Source organism: Cebus imitator, unplaced genomic scaffold, assembly GCF_001604975.1.
Source record: "Cebus imitator isolate Cc_AM_T3 unplaced genomic scaffold, Cebus_imitator-1.0 Scaffold16, whole genome shotgun sequence".
Classification (NCBI taxonomy): Eukaryota; Metazoa; Chordata; class Mammalia; order Primates; family Cebidae; genus Cebus; species Cebus imitator.
In genome coordinates, this window is record NW_016107331.1 from 4,746,267 (window position 1) to 4,765,849 (window position 19,583).

Below are 19,583 nucleotides of genomic sequence, written 5' to 3' on the forward strand. Positions count from 1 at the left end.
ATATATATATATATATATATATATGTAATTGTATACAAAATCCAATACTAATCATTATTCTTATAAAGTTATAAACTCATGCTACTTTCATTACCATGAAAACAATATATAACAGCTGAAATCCAAAACACAATGAGTGCTGGAAAGGATGTAGAACAAAGGGACTCTCATGCATTGCTGGTGAGGATACAAAATGGTCACGTGGAAGACCATTTGAAGGTTCTTTTACAAAACTGAATGTACTTTTACCATACGATCTAGAAACTGCGCTACTGTACTACGTATTTACCGAAATGAGTTGAAAACTTAAGTCTACACAAAAATCTGCACATGAATGTTTATAGCAGTTTTATTTATAATTTCCCAAAACCTAGAGGCCATCAAGATATTCTTCAAATGCCGAATGTATAAACAAACTGTGGAACACCCATAAAGTACATTATTAATCTGAGGTAAAAGTACATGAACTATCAAGTCCTAAGAGGAACCTTAAATACATAATACACGAAAAAAAAAAGTCAGTCTTACAATGCTGTATACTATGTGATTTCAATTACATGACATTCCAGCAAAGGAAAAACTAGACACAGTAAAAAGATCAGTGGTTGCAAAGGTTGAGGGAAGTAGGAAAGGATAAAGAGTTGTACAGGGGATTTTTAGTTTCGTGAATCTGTTCTACATGATACTGTGATACATGATATACATTTTTCAAATCCCATAGAACTATACAAGACAAAGAGTGAGCCCTAACCTATGGACTTCAGTAGTAAGATACCAGTACTGGTCCATCAATTATAACAAATGTACCACAGCAATGAGAGATGTTAATAAGGGAAATTATGTAGGAGGAGGGATATATGGGACTCTGTACTTCCTGCTTGATTTTTTGAAAAACCTAGAACTGCTCTAAAAATTAAGCGTATTAATCATAAAACCTCCAAAACATTTAAAAAAGCATATGTCATTAATAATGCTAATGCTGGAAGTAATTTTTCCAATTTGTCACATAGTGATAAAACAGTTGTTCAAATAGACCTATTAACTATATATTTGTCACTCTTGTACCATGAAATTTAATGTTCTTTAAATATCTAGCTATGTTCCAAAAGACATTGAATTAACATTCTGTCACATAGGACAAAACTTAAAATTGCCTCCAACATAGCTGTCTAAAAAATTGTTTAAATTTTTTTTCAAAGGAAATGTTCACACTGCATTTGTACAACCCTTATTTTTATTGATTTTCAGTATAGTTTTGATTTTCACAAACCTTAAATATTTTGCCTATATTTATTGTTATTTAAATGAATGCAGAAGTTGCTAAGTTATAAAATTAACACATTTGGCTATTCAAAGCCTTATGCAGTATTTCTCAAATTTCAGTGTGTATGAGAGTCAACTGGGAATTATTTTGAAATACAGATTCTGATTCAATTGATTTCAGGTGATGCCTGTTAATCTGCATTTCTAATAAGCTTCCTGGAGATCCTGATATGTGAACACAATTTGAGTAACAACGTTCTAAATATCTAGGTCATAAAACTACTACCAACATGAAAAACAAATCCAGATACCTAGCAATCCTTACAAGAATTTAAAGAGCTGTTTTTCCGTTTTTCCTAGCTGAAGAAGCTTCCAGGGCTGCCAGCACTTCTACAGCTGATTTCTCAATATATCCTTTTCTGTTTCATCTATAAAGAGGAAGGCTTCCTAACCTTTGTACAGTGAGTAAGCTACCCATTTACTCATAATACTCATGGCTTATATAATCCAAAGATCATCATTTCAATTTCAATTCTCCAATTTCTATGTCTTCAATCAAAGAAAGATCAAGTGAATGGCCCAAAGTCACTTATTCAATAACTGTAAAGGTCAGGTCTCAAATCTAGGTTTCTGCTTCAAAATCCAGTCCTTTTTTTGTTGTTTTCTGTTGCTTCTTATAATGATGCAATGCAGAAAATAGGGACCAGGTGGTTTAGACAACAAAATCCAAGTTCTGAATTGAATCTCTCAGGTTTGGGCCTCCCACTGCAATTCCTAGCATTGTTTTAAAATCTTGTTGTGGGGTGGTCAGATGTAGTAAGGCAAAATATTTCTTTGTGCTTTGAAATCAGTTGTGAAATTCAACAAAATTATATGAATGTATAAACTAGTTTGAATACAGTATGAGGCTATGAGAAAAAAGACTTGGATTTTCCACCACAGAGTATGGGCACAAAAATAATTTATTCTATTTTGCCAAACCTGGTGGTCCTCTTGAAAGAATTCATGGCCAACTATGTATAGGAGTCAGATGCAGCCTCACTTACATATCAAAAAACAAATGAAAAATGATAACTTGATGTCTTCAATAGGACTTCCAGGCCATTAAAGATAACTACAACTAACCTGACCTTCACAATATAAAGAAACAAGGTCTAGAGATGTGAAAACAATTTTGTACCACAGCATAGATATTTTTTGTTAGAACTAACATTTAAAGTTTCCCAACTTCTGGTTAAGGGCAGGCCTCAGCTTTACTCTGACTTCAACAGTAAGTCATGGTGGGAGGGTTAATAAATATGAACTATTTAAGTGACATCAGGGGCCTATACATGTCTTCCACATACTGTCCTTCCTAATCCTTTAAGGATGTATTCTGTAAGTAACTTTATACTTATACTTTAGTAATCCTGGAAGTATACTTTATACTTATACTTTAAACATAAAGGCTTTACATACTCTCACCTACTGCCTCCTGGAGCCCATACAAAAAAAGGAAGTTAGGATAACATAACTTTGGGTATAAGACTTGCTTCTGAACACTGGACAGCAGCCCATCATGAAAATCCTGTTCTTTTTCCAGAGGCATCCTCTGTAAGTGTGTGTGCTGTATGTAAGCAGCTTAGAATTAAGGGGCTCCAGTGGGGTGGCCAGTCTGTTTCCCTCTGGGCACTGTGTCTGATAACAGATTGCAAGGGAAGTAAGGGTAAGTAATATTGTCTTCATGGAATTAAGTAAACATCAAGGCTGCTGAGATTCTGGGCTGCTATCTCTATCTTTCCAGGGCTGTTCTGAAGTGGCCATGGGTGAAGGCTGAGCAGTGATGTCTCCCACGGAGACATAGTCTTGGCACCTCTGGACCCATCCTGAAAAAATCAATAGCCTCTCATTTATTTGTTGGTGATCCCAGCTCTTAGAGACAATTTCAAGCAGCTTAGATGCCAGTTGTACAGAGCACACATGCCCACTCACTACAATAGGTTCCCGTAGAAATTATAAACTTTTGGCCATGGCATATCTCCAGAAAAGTACAAGATACTCCTAAAATCACTGTTTGTTGCCACTGCTTGGACATCTGGCTCCAGCCGACAAATCCAGCTTTGCCTTATCATTCTTTTTTCTTTCTTTTTTTTCTTTTGAGATGGAGTCTCGCTCTGTTGCCCAGGCTGGCATGCAGTGGCATGATCTCAGCTCACTGCAATCTCTGCCTCACAGGTTCAAGTGATTCCACTGCCCCAGCCTCCCACGTGGCTGGGACTACAGGTGTGTACCACCATGCCCAGCTAATTTTTGTATTTAGTAGAGACAGGATTTCACCATGTTGGCCAGGATGGTCTCGATCTCCTGACCTCATGATCCACCTGCCTCGGCCTCCCAAAGTGCTGGGATTACAGGTGTGAGCCACCGCACCCAGCCTGCCTTATCATTCTTAACACCATTGTCTTTTCCATCAATACAGTAATCATGGCTTTGCCTATTCTTTCCCCACACTTCCTACTGTGTGTCATTCTCCTATCTCATATCAACATCCTATCCCTCCTTCAAGACTTAGCTCTAATGTGGCAATCTCTGTGAGAATCTCCCTGACAGCTCAGAGTTCGCTGTGGCCTCCCTGCTTGCTAAACACCTATAGCGCTAAGGCACCACACCATTCATTTAGCATTTATGTTCATCCCTCCTTCTAAGAAGAAATTATCACTAGCGGGATCCGTTTTGTTTAACCTTCCAAGATAAATAAGAATGAGGATTATAAAAAGTGCAGGTAGCATACTTGTTGAACTTTCAAAGATTTTCACACTAAATATGCCAACATGTAAGAAGGAGAAAACTGGCTTAAGGGCAGGGTGGGAAGTTTTTCTTTGTCTCTTTTTTTCTGGGTATCATCTCTGAACCTAATCACCAGAATAATTTCTGGGAAACTTAAAGGATATGGCTTTAGGACAAATATAAAAGAAACCGGTATCAGTTTAATGGAAAGTGCAAGTTTTGGCGAGGACAGTGGGGCAATAATAAAAAAGATTGACCAGAAGAGTACAAGCCTCCCATCCCACTGGGAAGATCAAAACACAGTCTAGGAGTCCTCAGCTGTGGACATGGTGTATTCCATGGGAGAGAAGCAGCATTAGCTAAACGCCAGGGTTTCTGTTCTAAGATTCGATGACTCTACTACAAACAAGAATGATGATGGCTTATATACTTTGCAATCAATAATAATAAAAGCACAATGACTATGAATAACTTACTGTGCTGGCAGTGAATCCCATTGAATCCTCGGGGGCATTTACAAACGTAGCCTATGAATGTGTCCCCTCGGTATGCTTCACTTATTTCGCAGGTTCCTCCATTATGGCATGGATTAGGAATGCAGGGACCTGAAAGACAGAAAAAAATATTGCTGCTTGATGCATATGCTTAAAAGTATACATTAGGTCAACACTTTTCAATTAATCATTTTACAGGAAAAAATGTTCTGGATATTAGTGGTATAGGAAACGTACTGGTTGTATGAACTCTGGAGACTAGTGGCCTGGGTTTGAATCTTGTTTTCACCACTTCACATCCATGCCATCATGAGAGACTTACTCACCTTCTCTGTGCCTGTTTCCTTTTCTGTTAAATATCAATACTAGAAAATTTGCCTTAAGAGGTTATAATACAGATGAAAAGATTTCATATGTATAAAATACCCAGAAAAGTGTCTGTCACTTGTAAAGCACTCAAAAAATTATTAGCAGTAAAGTGGATATTATTAAAATTTCTGAATTGTAGAATACCTTCTGTGTGTTTTAAAAATAATACTGAACAGTAGTTTCTGAAGTTGTAGTCACAGCTCAAGAAATTTTTTGTCCCCCACTGGTGCAAGTAGCATATGGCTGTAACCACATAAACCAAATGAATTGGATATCTGGTTGCAAAGCTTTTATAGACTATGAGTTTATGGTGAAGCATACCTCTGGAGAAGCACATTTTCTGCCAATCTAAAAGGAGCAGTTCGTCAAAAGTTACATGCATACAGAAGAGGGGCTGATGGTCATTTTTAAACTTTGAGAAAGTAACAGCAGATTATTTAGTACTTGTGGCAGCTAACGAAATTGTGGTGCTCCTCAGAGCCTTCTTGGAGAAAACCAGCTGCCAGCAGTGTGGTTAGCTGACAGCATCCAGCTACTGTACAACAGGGTCTGCTGTGGCAGCATTTATTTCAAGGCCAGGCTCCCCAGCCAACAGCTAAGCACCAAAGCGGCGTAGAGCTAACTGGGCCAGTCCTGCCTAACCTGGGACTTCTCTAATGAGCATTCTGTACTCAGAGGTGCCCTGTTGGTGAGGCCGAGATTTTTCTTAAAGCCAAGGCAATTTGAGGCTTTTTCTATGCAATGTTCTCTCCTCCTCCTCCCTTCAAGGTGACAGGCTGTGTCACAGTCTGCAGGCTTATCCTATCTACTCTTGCTCTCTTTCCCCTCAGTCCATCACAGGCATTCCCTTAAAAAATCTTTTACATTTTTAATTCTGTCTTACAGTCTGCTTCCTGCAGGATGTTAATTGACTCAGGACAAAATCCAGACTTGAGATTGTGAAGAAGGGAGGAGTTGAAGGAAGGAAACGCTCTCCCTGGGAGGTGAAAAGAGACCAATACAAAAAACTATAGTTTTCTCTAATTAAGTCTGTACTTATTTTAACTGGAGAGAGTAGAACGTATTTATAAGGAAAAGAAAATCCACTGAAGAGGAAGTTAAGATGAACATATTAGGAAAGGAAAGCAAGGGTAATTAAAATAAGTGTCTGACTATGTATGAAGAGGTGAGTTTTGAGAGCCTCGAAGGAGGATTAGTTCAGAAAAGGAGTGAGTGTGGTCAGCTGAAACAAGAAGGCAGAAGAATTGGACTAATTAATAATAATAACTTGAGGCAACTGGGTGGGGGGAAGGGTACTGAATAGAGAGTGCTATAGAGAATGACTCCTCCTGCATGGCTCAAAGCCATTAAAAAAACAAGGGCGGGACGAGGTGGTGCACACCTGTAATCTTAGCACTTTGTGATGCTGAGGCGGGCAGAGTCCTTGAGCCCAAAACTTTGAAACAAGCCTGGTCAACATGGCGAAACCTCGTTTCTATGAAAAATACAAAAAAAATTAGCCAGGTGTGGTGGTGCTGCACCTGTAGCCCCAGCTATTTGGGAGGCTCAGGTCAGAGAATTGCTTGAGGCTGGGAGGGCAAGGCTAGAGTGAGCTAAGATCACACCACTGCACTCCAGCCTGGGAGACAGAATTAGGCCCTGTCTCAAAAAACTAAAAATTAAAACTAAAATTAAACACTTAGGGAAAGGAAAAAAAAAATTGCTGTCATCACTTCAAGCACTGCAATAGACCTCAACCACGGGTGGGAAGCACGTAGAAGGTGGGCAAATTGTCCTGCACTAGGGCAATAGTTTACGACTCTATTTCTTCTTCTGAGAGCTATGTTTGACCCTCCATTTCTTTCAGTTTAAAATGTTATGAAATTCAAGGTTGTAGAGTCTAATAAATATACACATGGAACAGGAAACAATGAGGCAATTGTATAGTCCTGGACCTTGACTTCCCGATAGGGCGGATTTTCAAAAATAAAAAAGATTCAGGGGATCAGTGATTTTTTTTTTTTTTTTTTTTGCCAGATAGCACCACATCAAATAAAAACAATATATTTCTTTAAGTAGGAAGTTTTGTGCTGTGAAGTACATACCAATTAAGTTATCTAGCACCCATCTTTGGGGTGGTACATTGCCAATGTATGAGACAGGGAAGAAGGTGAACGACCAATGACGAGTTATAGAACAATCTGAACCATTTTCTTTCACTGCTACAAAATGTAAATCATGCTACAGAACCTATCTCTCCTCCTCTTTCTCATTTTCCATTTCTTGCCTCCTCACAAGTTAATGAACATTTGATACTACCTTACAATTTATAAACTGTTTTCACACAAATCATCTCATTTATTACTCAGTATAACGTAGGTGTTTTTCATTGTCATTGTCTTTTACACTGTTTTTTTAACTGAAGCTCAGAAAAGTTATATAGTATTTCTCAATCAATATCAACCAGTGGACAGATTGAGGGCCCAGAGTAGGAATCTGGGATTCTAAAACCTATACTCCACAGAGCATCAACTAACTGGGGACAGGAGAGTGAGATGATAGTGATGTTAAGAGTATTGGCTCATCGATTCACTTCAAATGAGAGTAAAAGTGACAGATTATAAAATTAACTGATAATGGATAGCCAAGCATATAACTGCTAAAGAAAAAAAAAATAATTATAGTTAGAAATTGTATAATTTTAAGCAAATAAGATTCCTTGGAGATCACGTTATCCAACTTTTCAATTTTCCAGATGAGAAAAAATAACTAAATAAGAATTCAGAAATATTCCCCAGAAATCACTTAATACGAGAAAAATTAGGTTTAAGAACTTGTCCCTAGGAAGAAAAATAGTTATTTAAACCAAAACTGGTAAGAAAATCCTGAAGAGAGTGAAGTAATTTACATCAGAGAGAAAATAAGTCTTTCCTGTGCTTCTTTATACTAACAGGATTGGACGAGGAAGGAACAGAAATGGACACTTGCACCTTACCAAAACTAAACCAGGAAGACGTTAAAACCCTGAATAGACCAATAACAAGGGCTGAAATTGAGGCAGTAATTAACAGCCTCCCAACCAAAAAAGCCCACATCCAGACAGGTTCACAGCCAAATTCTACCAGACATACAAAGAGGAGCTGGTACCAACCATTATGAAACTATTCCAAACAATATAAAAAGAGGGAATCCTCCCAAATTCATTTTACGAGACCAACATCATCCTGATACCAAAACCTGGCAGAAAATCAACAAAAAAAGAAAACAATCTCCATGATGGACATAGATGCAAAAATCTTCAATAAAATACTGGCAAACCGATTGCAACAGCACATCAAAAAGCTTACTCACCATGATCAAGTAGGCTTCATCCCGGGGATGCAAGGCTGGTTCAACATACACAAGTCTATAAACATAATCCACCACATAAACAGAACCAAAGATGAAAACCACATAATTATCTCAAAAGATGCAGAGAAGGCCTTCGACAAAATTCAACTGCCCTTTATGCTAAAAACTCTCAATAAATTAGGTATCCATGGAACTTATCACAAAATAATAAAAGCGATTTATGACGAACGCACTACCAATATCATACTGAATGGGCACAAACTGGAAGCATTCCCTTTGAAATCTGGTACTAGAAAAGGATGCCCTCTCTCCACTCTTAGTCAACATAGTTTTGGAAGTTTTAGCCAAAGAAATTAGGCAAGAAAAAGAAATAAAGGGCATTAAATTAGGAAAGGAGGAAGTAAAATTGCCTTTATTTGCAGATGACACGATTGTATATTTAGAAGACCCCATAGTCTCAGCCCAAACTCTCTTTAAGTGGAAAAGTAACTTCAGCAAAGTCTCAGGATCCAAAATCAATGTGCAGAAATCACAAGCATTGCTATACACCAATAACAGACAAACAGAGAGCCAAATCATGAGCAAATTCCCATTCACAATTGCTACAAGGAAATTAAAATACCTAGAAATACAACTAACAAAAGAGGTAAAGGACCTCTTCAAGGGGAACTACAAACCACTGCTCAAGGCAATAAGAGAGGACACAAACAGATGGAAAAACATTCCATGCTCATGGTTAGGAAGAATCAATATTGCAAAAATGGCCATACATTCCAACGTAATTTTTAGATTCAATATTATTCCCATCAAGCTAACATTAACCTTTTTCACGGAACTGGAAAAAAACCATTTTAAACTTCATATGGAATCAAAAGAGAGCTCACATAGCCAAGAGAATCCTAAGCAAAAAGAACAAAGCTGGTGGCATCACACTGTCGGACTTCAAGCTATACTGCAAGGCAACAGTAATCAAAAACAGCATGATAGTGCTACCAAAACAGAGACATAGACCAACAGAACAGAACAGAGTTCTCGGGAACAACACCACACATCTACAACCATCTGATCTTTGACAAACCTGACAAAAACAAGCAATGAGGAAAGGATTCCCTGTTTAATAAATGGTGTTGGGAAAACTGGCTAGCCATGTGCAGAAAGCAAAAACTGGACCCCTTCCTGACACCTTACACTAAAATTAACTCCAGATGGATTAAGGACTTAAACATAAAACCTAACACCATAAAAACCCTAGAAGAAAACCTAGGCAAAACCATTCAGGACATAGGCATAGGCAAAGGACTTCATGAATAAAATACCAAAAGCAATGGCAACAAAAGCCAAAATAGACAAATGGGATCTAATTAAACTCCAGAGCTTCTGAGCAGCAAAAGAAACAATCATTAGAATAATCCTGCAACCAACAGAATGGGAAAAAATTTTTGCAATCTACCCATCAGACAAAGGGCTAATATCCAGAATCTACAAAGAACAGAAACAGATTTACAAGAAAAACAAACAAACAAACCCATTCAAAAGTGGGCAAAGGATATAAACAGACACTTTTCAAAAGAAGATAAATATGCGGCCAACAAACATATGAAAAAATGCTCATCATCATTGTTCATTAGAGAAATGCAAATCAAAACCACACTGAGATACCATCTCATGCTAGTTAGAATGGTGATCATTAAAAAATCTGGAGACAACAGATGCTGGAGAGGATGTGAAGAAGTGGGATAATATTTACACTATTTGTGGGAGTGTAAATTAGTTCAACCATTATGGAAGACAGTGTGACGGTTCCTCAAGAATCTAGAACCAGAAATACCATCTGACTCAGCAATCCCATTACTGGATATATACCCAAAAGACTATAAATTATTCTATTATAAAGATACATGCACACACATGTTCATCATGGCACTGTTTACAATAGCAAAGACCTGGAACCAAACCAAATGTCCATCAGTGATAGACTGGGCAAAGAAAATGTGGCACATATACACAATGGAATACTATGCAGCAATAAAAAATCAATGAGTTTGTGTCCTATGTAGAGACATGGATGAACCTAGAAACCATCATTCTCAGCAAACTGACACAAGAACAGAAAATCAAACACCACATGTTCTCACTCATAGGTGGATGATAAACAATGAGAACACTTGGACACAAAGAGGGGAGCATCACCACTGGGGTCCGTTGTGGGGGGTACTACAGGAAGGACAGTGGGAGGGAGGGTGGGGGAGGGAAAACGTGGAGAGAAATGTCAGGTATAGGTGATTGGGGGATGGTGGCAACAAACCACCTTGCCATGAATGTACCTATGCAACAATCTTGCATGATCTGCACATGTACCCCAGAATATAAAGTACAATAAATAAATAAATTAAAAAAAATATATTAAGGCCTCTTTGAGTTGAGAGCAGTTAAAACAGTGATTTCAGGCCAGGTGCAGTGGCTCATGCCTGTAATCCCTGCATTTTGGGAGGCAGAGGTGGGTGGGACACGTGAGGTCAGGAGTTCAAGAAAGCCTGACCAACATTGCAAAGCTCCATCTCTACTAAAAATACAAAATTAGCTGGATGTGGTGGCGCATGGATGTTATCCCAACTACCTGGGAGGAGGAGAATTACTTGAATCTGGGAAGGCGAGGTTGCAGTGAGCCAAGATCTTGCCATTGCACTCTGGCCTAGGCTACAAGAGCAAAACTTCATCTCAAAACAACAACAAGAAAACCCAGTGATTCTAAGGAAGGAGGTCAATGGAAGTCTGACAAAAATGGGGCAAAAATAGGAACCTGGAATCCATGACGCTATTTACTCAATCCAACTGTGTCTTTGTAAAAGTGAAACTTCACTAGGTGAGAAGAGCAAGATGACTTAACTGAATCTGCAAAATAAAGGGAAGAACTGGGGAATGGATGCAGAAGACTGAGAGCAGAAATTCCTAAAGCAAGGCCAGAAGTAAAGTCTTTAGGGAGAAACAGAAGTCAAACAATGTGCTGGGAGGCTGTAACATGTGATGAAAAGTAGCGAGTAAGAAATTGTGATGTCCAAAATTCAGGTTTCAGTTGTTTGCACAGATGTTATGTGAATTGCTTCTGCTGGCGCATCTAGCTCTCCAATAGCATCTGCTAAACACACAAGCCTGTGAGTGGTACTTGGGGAATTTTGGGGAAAGGGCTGTCTATTGATGGGGCTTATCCTGGCAGACGGGGAAAAGTATTGCTGCATGTGACACCCAAGAGATTAAAGAATCCAGTAGGTTTAAGAAGTGAAGATAGAATGAACAGTGGTTTCTTAAGTCCCTAGCATTCTGGACACTTCCTGTGGGCACAGGTGAAGCCTGTCCAGCAATCTTGAGGCAACCTCTAGGATTTCCAGATGATGTGAATTGGTACATTGGAGCTCATTTTATTTACACACCAAAAGACATGATGATCTTAGCTGACATCTGGATTTTAGAGAAAGATTACACGTTTCAGAGGTTGTGGCTGCTGTTATTTTTCCTACTCCAAGAAATTCTGTGATTTTCATTTAAAGGATGAGGATGGAGTAAAGCAAAAGGGTGAAAGTTTAAACCTTTCTAGAGTCCCTTGCATGCATGCGAGGCAATATGAGTATACATATTATTTTTATAACGCTTTGTAAGAATGTATCCTTGTTTTAGAAGCAATAAAATGGGCTCCGAGAGGGTAAGTAAGATATCTATCTGAAAAAGCATAGATTTTAACACACTCTGCCGAACTACAAAGTCTATACCCTTTCCATTAAGCCACATTTCCTACCATGTTGAAAATCTGTATATTCATATGTTAATCTTCACAGATGTAAACAGAATCAGCATGAATTCAATAAGCACATTCTTATAAATAATACAGGACTCCAAAGCCTTAGCAGATGGAAACATTTCAGAGTATTTTCAGGAAAAAGGACATGGTGTATTAGATATTATGAATAGAGATAGACTCAGTAATTATAATATGAGACTGATGTTATGTACCTTGTACATACTTTTTTCAAGTACTCATGACAAGGTGTTGAAATGAATGGTTTTTTATTGTTTTTCCCTACCAAACTATAAATTCTGTGTGGGAAGACTTATGTTGGCACACAGTAGGTGTTTGATACAATTTGAATAAAAAGTATACGGTAATAATAAGTGATAAAAATTATATTTGCTGCCAACACTGTATTCTTATTTTAGGTTTATGATATCACTATCTTTTGGATTTTTACTCAACAATTTAGATATTTTCTGTAACCTTTCTATACTTTCCAAGCTTCAAGTCCTTTAAATTTATAATTAGATTCCAATGTTTTTGTCTCTAATATGCTTTAAGCTTCTAAAGTGGTTTAAATGTATTACACTGAATTGTAAATAACAACCATTAGAATGTTTACTTTTGCATAATGATTACATGTATCTTAATGCTTTGGCAAATACATAATCAAGAAAAATGTAACTTGTATAATCTCATTAACAGTGTTTTAGTCACCTAATTAAACAATTTCCATTAAACAATTTACTTATAAGTAAATTGTTCACTTTATGTCTGAGCAAGATAAAATGATGAGAATATGAGTTAGGATGTAAAGATAACATAATAAATATAGTCCAAGGTCTCAACTTACACAATTCGCTTCCTAGCCAAAAGTTATGTTTGATGTTCAATAGCAACAGTTTCCAGTTTTATTGCCCCAAGTCATAATAAGCAGGCTATTCATATCAGAATTAGAGATCCTGGAAAACTTTTCTCTTTGGCGTTACCCCTATTCCATAATCTCCTCTATTTTGATACTGAAAAAAATACTAATTTAAGGTCTTATAACACTATAAGTAGTAATAATCACCTATAGCATAGAGTGTTGCTTGTACTGGGAGGACAAGAAAGAAATGGACTCTTCCACCCCCCACCCCACCCCAATTTCAAGAAGGTGATTCCCCCTGCCTAATTTGAAGTTAAATAACATTTATTCATTAGGTATCTCTTGTGTGCTGGGTTTTCTGCTAGTAATTTGGGATAAACACTTTGTATGGTATTAAATTGTCAGAAGCTGAAAGACAAATCTCGCATCAGAAAAATATACTTAGTTATCTAGCTTAAGTAACTCATTTTTAAAGACAATTTCAATGGCTATACTTTACTGTGAATATACTATGCTTGGTATTAATACATTTCTTTGTTCACATAATGGTTCCTTGAAATTTAATTCTAGGTTTCCTAGTGGCATCAAAAATTAAGAATAGGCCATATTCTTAATTTTAGCAATAGGAAAAAATAATATGGCCTATTCTTAATTTGAGCAGCCAAAACTTTAGTATGTTTGAGGCATCTCATATCTTTTCCCTAACATATGAGCACACACACACACACACATACAGGCACACCTATGTATATACCACTTTCACAAAGCTTTGACACAATAGCATATAAAACTTTGAGAACAAATTAGTATTACTCAACAACTCAGAGCTGGTAAAACAAAAAGAAGACAAGGGCAATCTCAACATCTTTTCACTTCAAAAGTCTTGTGAAGAAGTTTGTCTTTCTATGCATTAGAATATACAGAAGTATACAGAGTAGTAAATATAAGCTTGAGTCCTGATTAGTATTCATAAAATTCCAAATTATCTGATTAGATAAGAGTAATATCACCCTTAACAATGAAAGCATAAATGGACTTTCAAGATACAAGAGGCCTTAGGGAGTTTTAAAATCAATGATGCTGTAATACTTTTGCAGATAATCTTTAGGTAGCTCCTAACACAATGGGGGCAACATATGATCAATATTAATGAACAACTGAATCCAACAGCATGCTTTGCAGGCATTTTTTATGCAAGCTCATATGAGTATGTCAACAAGATTAATTGCTCACAAAGGCAGATCTATATGGTTTGCTACTTTTCTGCATCTATCTCCTCACAATTCCAACAGTAGAGTTGAAGTTTGTTCCATATGTGTAATATTATTAGCTTCTCATCCATTTAGAGACTATGCCCCAAATCATGAATAACTTATAGTACATAAGCAGATTATTAGAAAGTAAATAGAGTCACATTCTCCTGTGATAATATGTATTAAGCTTTGGTCAATTTAAAAAAAATACGGCCCCAAAACATTGCCAGTTACATATCAAAATAAATGTACATTTTATGTAGTAAGGAAATGCCAGGAAGGCATTGTAATAGTATAGTTTTTACTAGTTGTTTACTAGTAGAAAAAAATAGGAATAGTTCTGACCCCAAATTTCACCCTGAATTCTGATCTTAAAAATACATCGAAGTTATCTTATGGTCTTGGCTTTACATTTAATTTTTTTTTTTTTTAACATTTTGGCAGTTGCCATTTAGAGCCACTGTAACTCTATTTTAAAACTAGTTGAAAAGAAAGAAATTATTCTGGGAAAGCTCACATGATTGACATTTGCAAACTAGTTTTTAAACACTAGGTGTTGCTTCTCCTCCTGATCCTTTTTCTTCTTCTTTGTACTCTTCCTCCTTTCTGAATGTAAATGTGCAAAATTCAGCTGTTTGAGGGTAAAAAGCATCGTTGAGTATTCCGAATATGAAGAAAGAGGTGAACTATTCTATGATATAATCTCAAACTTCCATTGTAGTGGGGAATCAGCAAATTTAATACACTTTTCATTAAACAAAAAAGCATTTGGATAGATTATAAAAATTGAAATCTGAAGATAAATAGATTTTTTTCCTCCTCAAATCCTGTTGATAAACTTTCTCCTCTAGAATTAATACTGGACTATCTTTATACACATCTGTCTGTAAGAAGGCACAGAGATGATCAGTGAGATGCCGTAGAGGTCCTTTTTCTTGTTTACAGTCCTAGGCTTATGTAAAAAAGTATCACAAACTTGGTAGCTTAAAACAACAGAATTTTATTCTTTCAGAGTTCTAGAGGCTAGAAGTCTGAAATCAAGGTATCAACAGAGCCACACTCCCTCTGAAGGCTCTAGAAAAAATTCCTTTCTTGCCTCTTCCAGATTCTGGTGGCTCTTGGCATTTTGGCTTATAGCAGCATAGTATGAATCCCTGCCTATCTTCACAGGCCTTCTTCTAATTGTTTCTCTCCTCTTCTTATAAGAACCCACCATAAATCCAATACAACTTCCTCTCTAGATCCTGAACAATTTTTATCCACAAAGGCCCTATGATGGGCTAAGCTGTGGTCCCCACCCCAAAATTTTTATGTTGAAGCCCTAATATCTAAAACAATGGAATGTGATTATATTTGGATATAGAACTTTTTTGAAGAGATAATTAAGGTTAAATGAGGTCATACGGATGGGCCTTAATCCAATCTGACTGGTGTCCTTATAGGAATAGGGCATTTGAACACACAAAAGAGACACCACTGATTCTGCCACACAGAGAAAAAGCCAAGTGAAGACACACCAGGAAGGCAGCTATTTGCAAGCCATGGAGAAAGGCCTCAGAAGAAACCAAATCTCCAGAGCCTCCAGAACTGTGAAAAAAGAAATTTCTGTTTGAGCCACCCAGCCATATTTTATAATGGAAACCCTAGCAAACTAATACTCTGTTTACAAATAAAGTTGTATTCAGGATTCCTGATATACATGAATTGGGGGTAGGGAGCACTATTTAACCCACCTTATGGTTCCTGTGTAGTTGTTTCATTACAGCATTGGAGTTGATTAAGTAAACCAGAGTTTTATGTATTAGAATCGGCTGGCAAAGCACTCATATTATCAATAATTAAAATCTTAGCTAAATTAATTTTACTTGGTTCTCATCACAGAGTAGTGGTGAGTAGGCTTTGATGGTGTTGAAGATCTGGAGAGCAGTCTAAATTTGGGGAAATAAATAGGTAGAATCCAGAACCGGGTACTCAGGGGGCAAAAAGGAGAGCCTCACACTGCATGATAGGAAGAAGCATTAAAAAAAGGTGAAAGATTTCCTGGGGTGATCTTCATCCACTTAAACTATTGTTTAGCGATGGGCTTGCTGATGGCAGTATTTTTTCAGGCGCTCAGAAACTTTCTGAGAAAGTCTTTATATATATTAATTCCACAAACATATGCAGTCATTGTAGCACAGTAGTTGATATCTCCTTTTCTCCAATGAATAAATATCTTATTAAAGTCATATTAGTATGACTTTGAAGAAAATTAGTAACAGATCATACCAAAAAGATCTATCATTTTACGAAGTGATAACTATTGCTAGAGCTATACTTTGTTAAGAGGCAGTCTCCCATTCATTCCCCTGTCCACTCATTTTGCACACTGCTGCAAAAACAACCTCCCTAAACCACTACTTGCTTTTTTGTTTAATGAAAAGTGTATTAAATTTGCTGATTCCCCACTACAGTGGAAGTTTAAGATTATATCATAGAATAGTTCACCTCTTTCTTCATATTCAGAATACTCAACGATGCTTTTTACCCTCAAACATCTGAATTTTGCACATTTACATTCACAAAGGAGGAAGAGTACAAAGAAGAAGAAAAAGGAGCAGGAGGAGAAGCAACACCTAGTGTTTAAAAACTAGTTTGCAAATGTCAATCATGTGAGCTTTCCCAGAATAATTCTCAGCTCAGAATGTTTTATTACTCAAACAAAACTCTATATCAATACTCTGTAGTCATTCTGCATATGCATTTTTTAATCTTCAAAACATGCTGTCTACTTTTGGATATCTTCTAGTTGGCCAATAATACTTCCTCAATGTGTGATGCTATGGCTTACATAAAATTATTAAGTGAACATAAGACAAAAACAGTGTTTCCCCTCAGTTTTCTTTCAAAGACTAAGAAAACTAAAGCTGACATAATATGCTTAATAATAATAAAGCTAGTATACAGACACCTTTTGTGAATTAGTGAATACTACATGAAATTGTGTTGTTATCATTTTTGAATTTAGTAACATAAGGCCCAGATGCCCTTTGAATTCGTTGCCCAATGGAATAAATATAAACACCTATAATCTAAGAGAATCATGGATGGCAAAACTGTGGGCCATGTTGATAATCAACATATTTTTATTTTTCCTGATGACCTCTAGAATAACAATGATTTCCATGCAACATTTCTTGTAAAACTTTAGAAAGCAAACATGTAATCCAACATAATTTATAAAACACACATCAAATAATTTTTCTTAACCTAAGAAACTTCCTTAAAAAGTCTGTCTTTTCAAGAAATAACTAAGATCAGAGCAGAACCAAAGGAGATAGAGACACAAAAAACACTTCAAAAAAATCAATAAATCCAGGAGCTGGTTTTTTGAGAAGATAAACAAAATAGACCGCTAGCTAGACTAATAGAAAAGAGAGAAGAATCAAATAGATGTAATAAAAAATGACAAAGGGGAGATCACCACTAATTCCTCAGAAACACAAGCTACCATCAGAGATTACAACAAACTACTCTATGCACATAAACCAGTAAATCTAGAAGAAATGGATAAATTGCTGGACACTTGCATACTCCTAAGACTAAGCCAAGAAGTTGGAACCCTGAATAGACAAATAATAAGGTCTGAAGTTGAGGCAGCAATTAATAGCCTACCAACCAAAAAAAAGTCCAGGTCTATATGGATTCAGAGCTGGAATCTACCAGACATACAAAGAGGAGCTGGTTCTAATCATTCCAAAACTATTCCAAACAATACAAAAAGAGGGAATCCTCCCTAACTCTTTCTATGAGACCAAAATCATACCAATAGCAAAATCTGCCAAAGACACAACTAAAAAAGAAAACCACAGTCCAATATCCATGATGAACATTGATGCAAAATTCTTCAATAAAATACTGTTAAACCGAATCCAACAGCACATCAAAAAGCTTATCCACCACGCTCAAGTAGGCTTCATTCTGGGGATAAAAGGCTGGCTCAACATATGCAAATCTATAAACATAATTCACCACATAAACAGAATCAAAGGAAAAACCACATGATTATCTCAGTAGATGCAGAGAAGGCCTTTGACAAAATTCTACAGCCCTTTATGCTAAAAACTCTCAATAAACTAGGTATCCATGGAACTTATTTCAAAACAATAAAAGCTATTTACGATAAACCCACAGCCAGTATCATACTGAATGGGCAAAAATTAGAAGCATTCCCTTTAAAAACTAGCACTAGACTAGGATGCCCTCTCTCACCACTCCTATTCAATAGAGTATTGGAAGTTCTAGCCAGAGCAATTAGGCAAGAAAAAGAAATAAAGGGAATTCAATCAGGAAAAGAAGAAGTCAAATTATCCCTATTTGCAGATGACATGATCATATATTTAGAAGACCCCATAGTCTCAGCCCAAAACCTCCTTAAGCTGATAAGCAACTTTGGCAAAGTCTCTAGATATAAAATCAATGTGCAGAAATCACTAGCATTCCTCTACACCAATGACAGACTTAAAGAGAGCCAAATCATGAGCAAACTCCCATTCACAATTGCTACAAAGAGAATAAAATACCTAGGAATACAACTAACAAAGGAGGTAAAAGATCTTTTCAAGGAGAACTACAAACCACTACTCAAGGAAATAAGAGAGGACACAAACAGATGGAAAAACATTCCATGCTCGTGGTTAGAAAGAATCAATATTGTGAAAATGGCCATACTGCCCAGAGTAATTTATAGATTCAATGCTATTCCCATGAAGCTACCTCTGACCTTTTTCACAGAACTGGAAAAAGACCACTTTAAACTTCATATGGAATCAAAAGAGAGCCAACATAGCCAAGACAATCCTAAGCAAAAGGAACAAAGCTGGAGGCATTACACTACCTGACTTCAAACTATACTACAGGGCAGCAGTAATCAAAACAGCCTGGTACTGGTACCAAAACAGAGATATAGACCAAAGGAACAGAACAGAGGCCTCTGGAGCAACACCACACATCTACAACCATCTGATCTTTGACAAACCAGCCAAAAATAAGCAACGGGGAAAGGATTCCCTATTTAATAAGTGGTGTTAGGAAAACTAGCCATATGCAGGAAGCTGAAACTGGACCCCTTCCTTATACCTTATACAAAAATTAACTCCAGATGGATTAAAGATTTAAAAATAAGAACTAACACCATAAAAACCCCAGAAGAAAACCTAGGCAAAACTATTCATGACATAGGCACAGGCAAGGATTTCATGACTAAAACACCAAAAGCAATGGCAACAAAAGCCAAAATAGACAAATATTACCTAATTAAAGTTAAGAGCTTCTGCACGCAAAAGAAACAATCATTAGAGTGAACCGGCAACCAACAGAATGGGAAAAAATTTTTGCAACCTACTCATCAGACTAAGGGCTAATATCCAGAATCTACAAAGAACTAAAGCAGATTTACAAGAAAAAAAACAAACCCA

At 36.8% G+C, this 19,583-nt stretch overlaps 1 protein-coding gene across 2 annotated transcripts in view; it reads right to left on the reverse strand.

Annotated features, from left to right (window-relative positions):
- The window catches only part of EDIL3 (EGF like repeats and discoidin domains 3), a 429,598-nt gene that overhangs the window by 230,019 nt on the left and 179,996 nt on the right, over positions 1–19,583 (reverse strand). For both annotated transcript variants that reach the window (XM_017508061.1, XM_017508053.1), the window contains one exon: positions 4,506–4,634. In XM_017508061.1, coding sequence (XP_017363550.1) covers positions 4,506–4,634 — 129 coding nt within the window. The remainder of the gene's footprint in view (positions 1–4,505; positions 4,635–19,583) is intronic.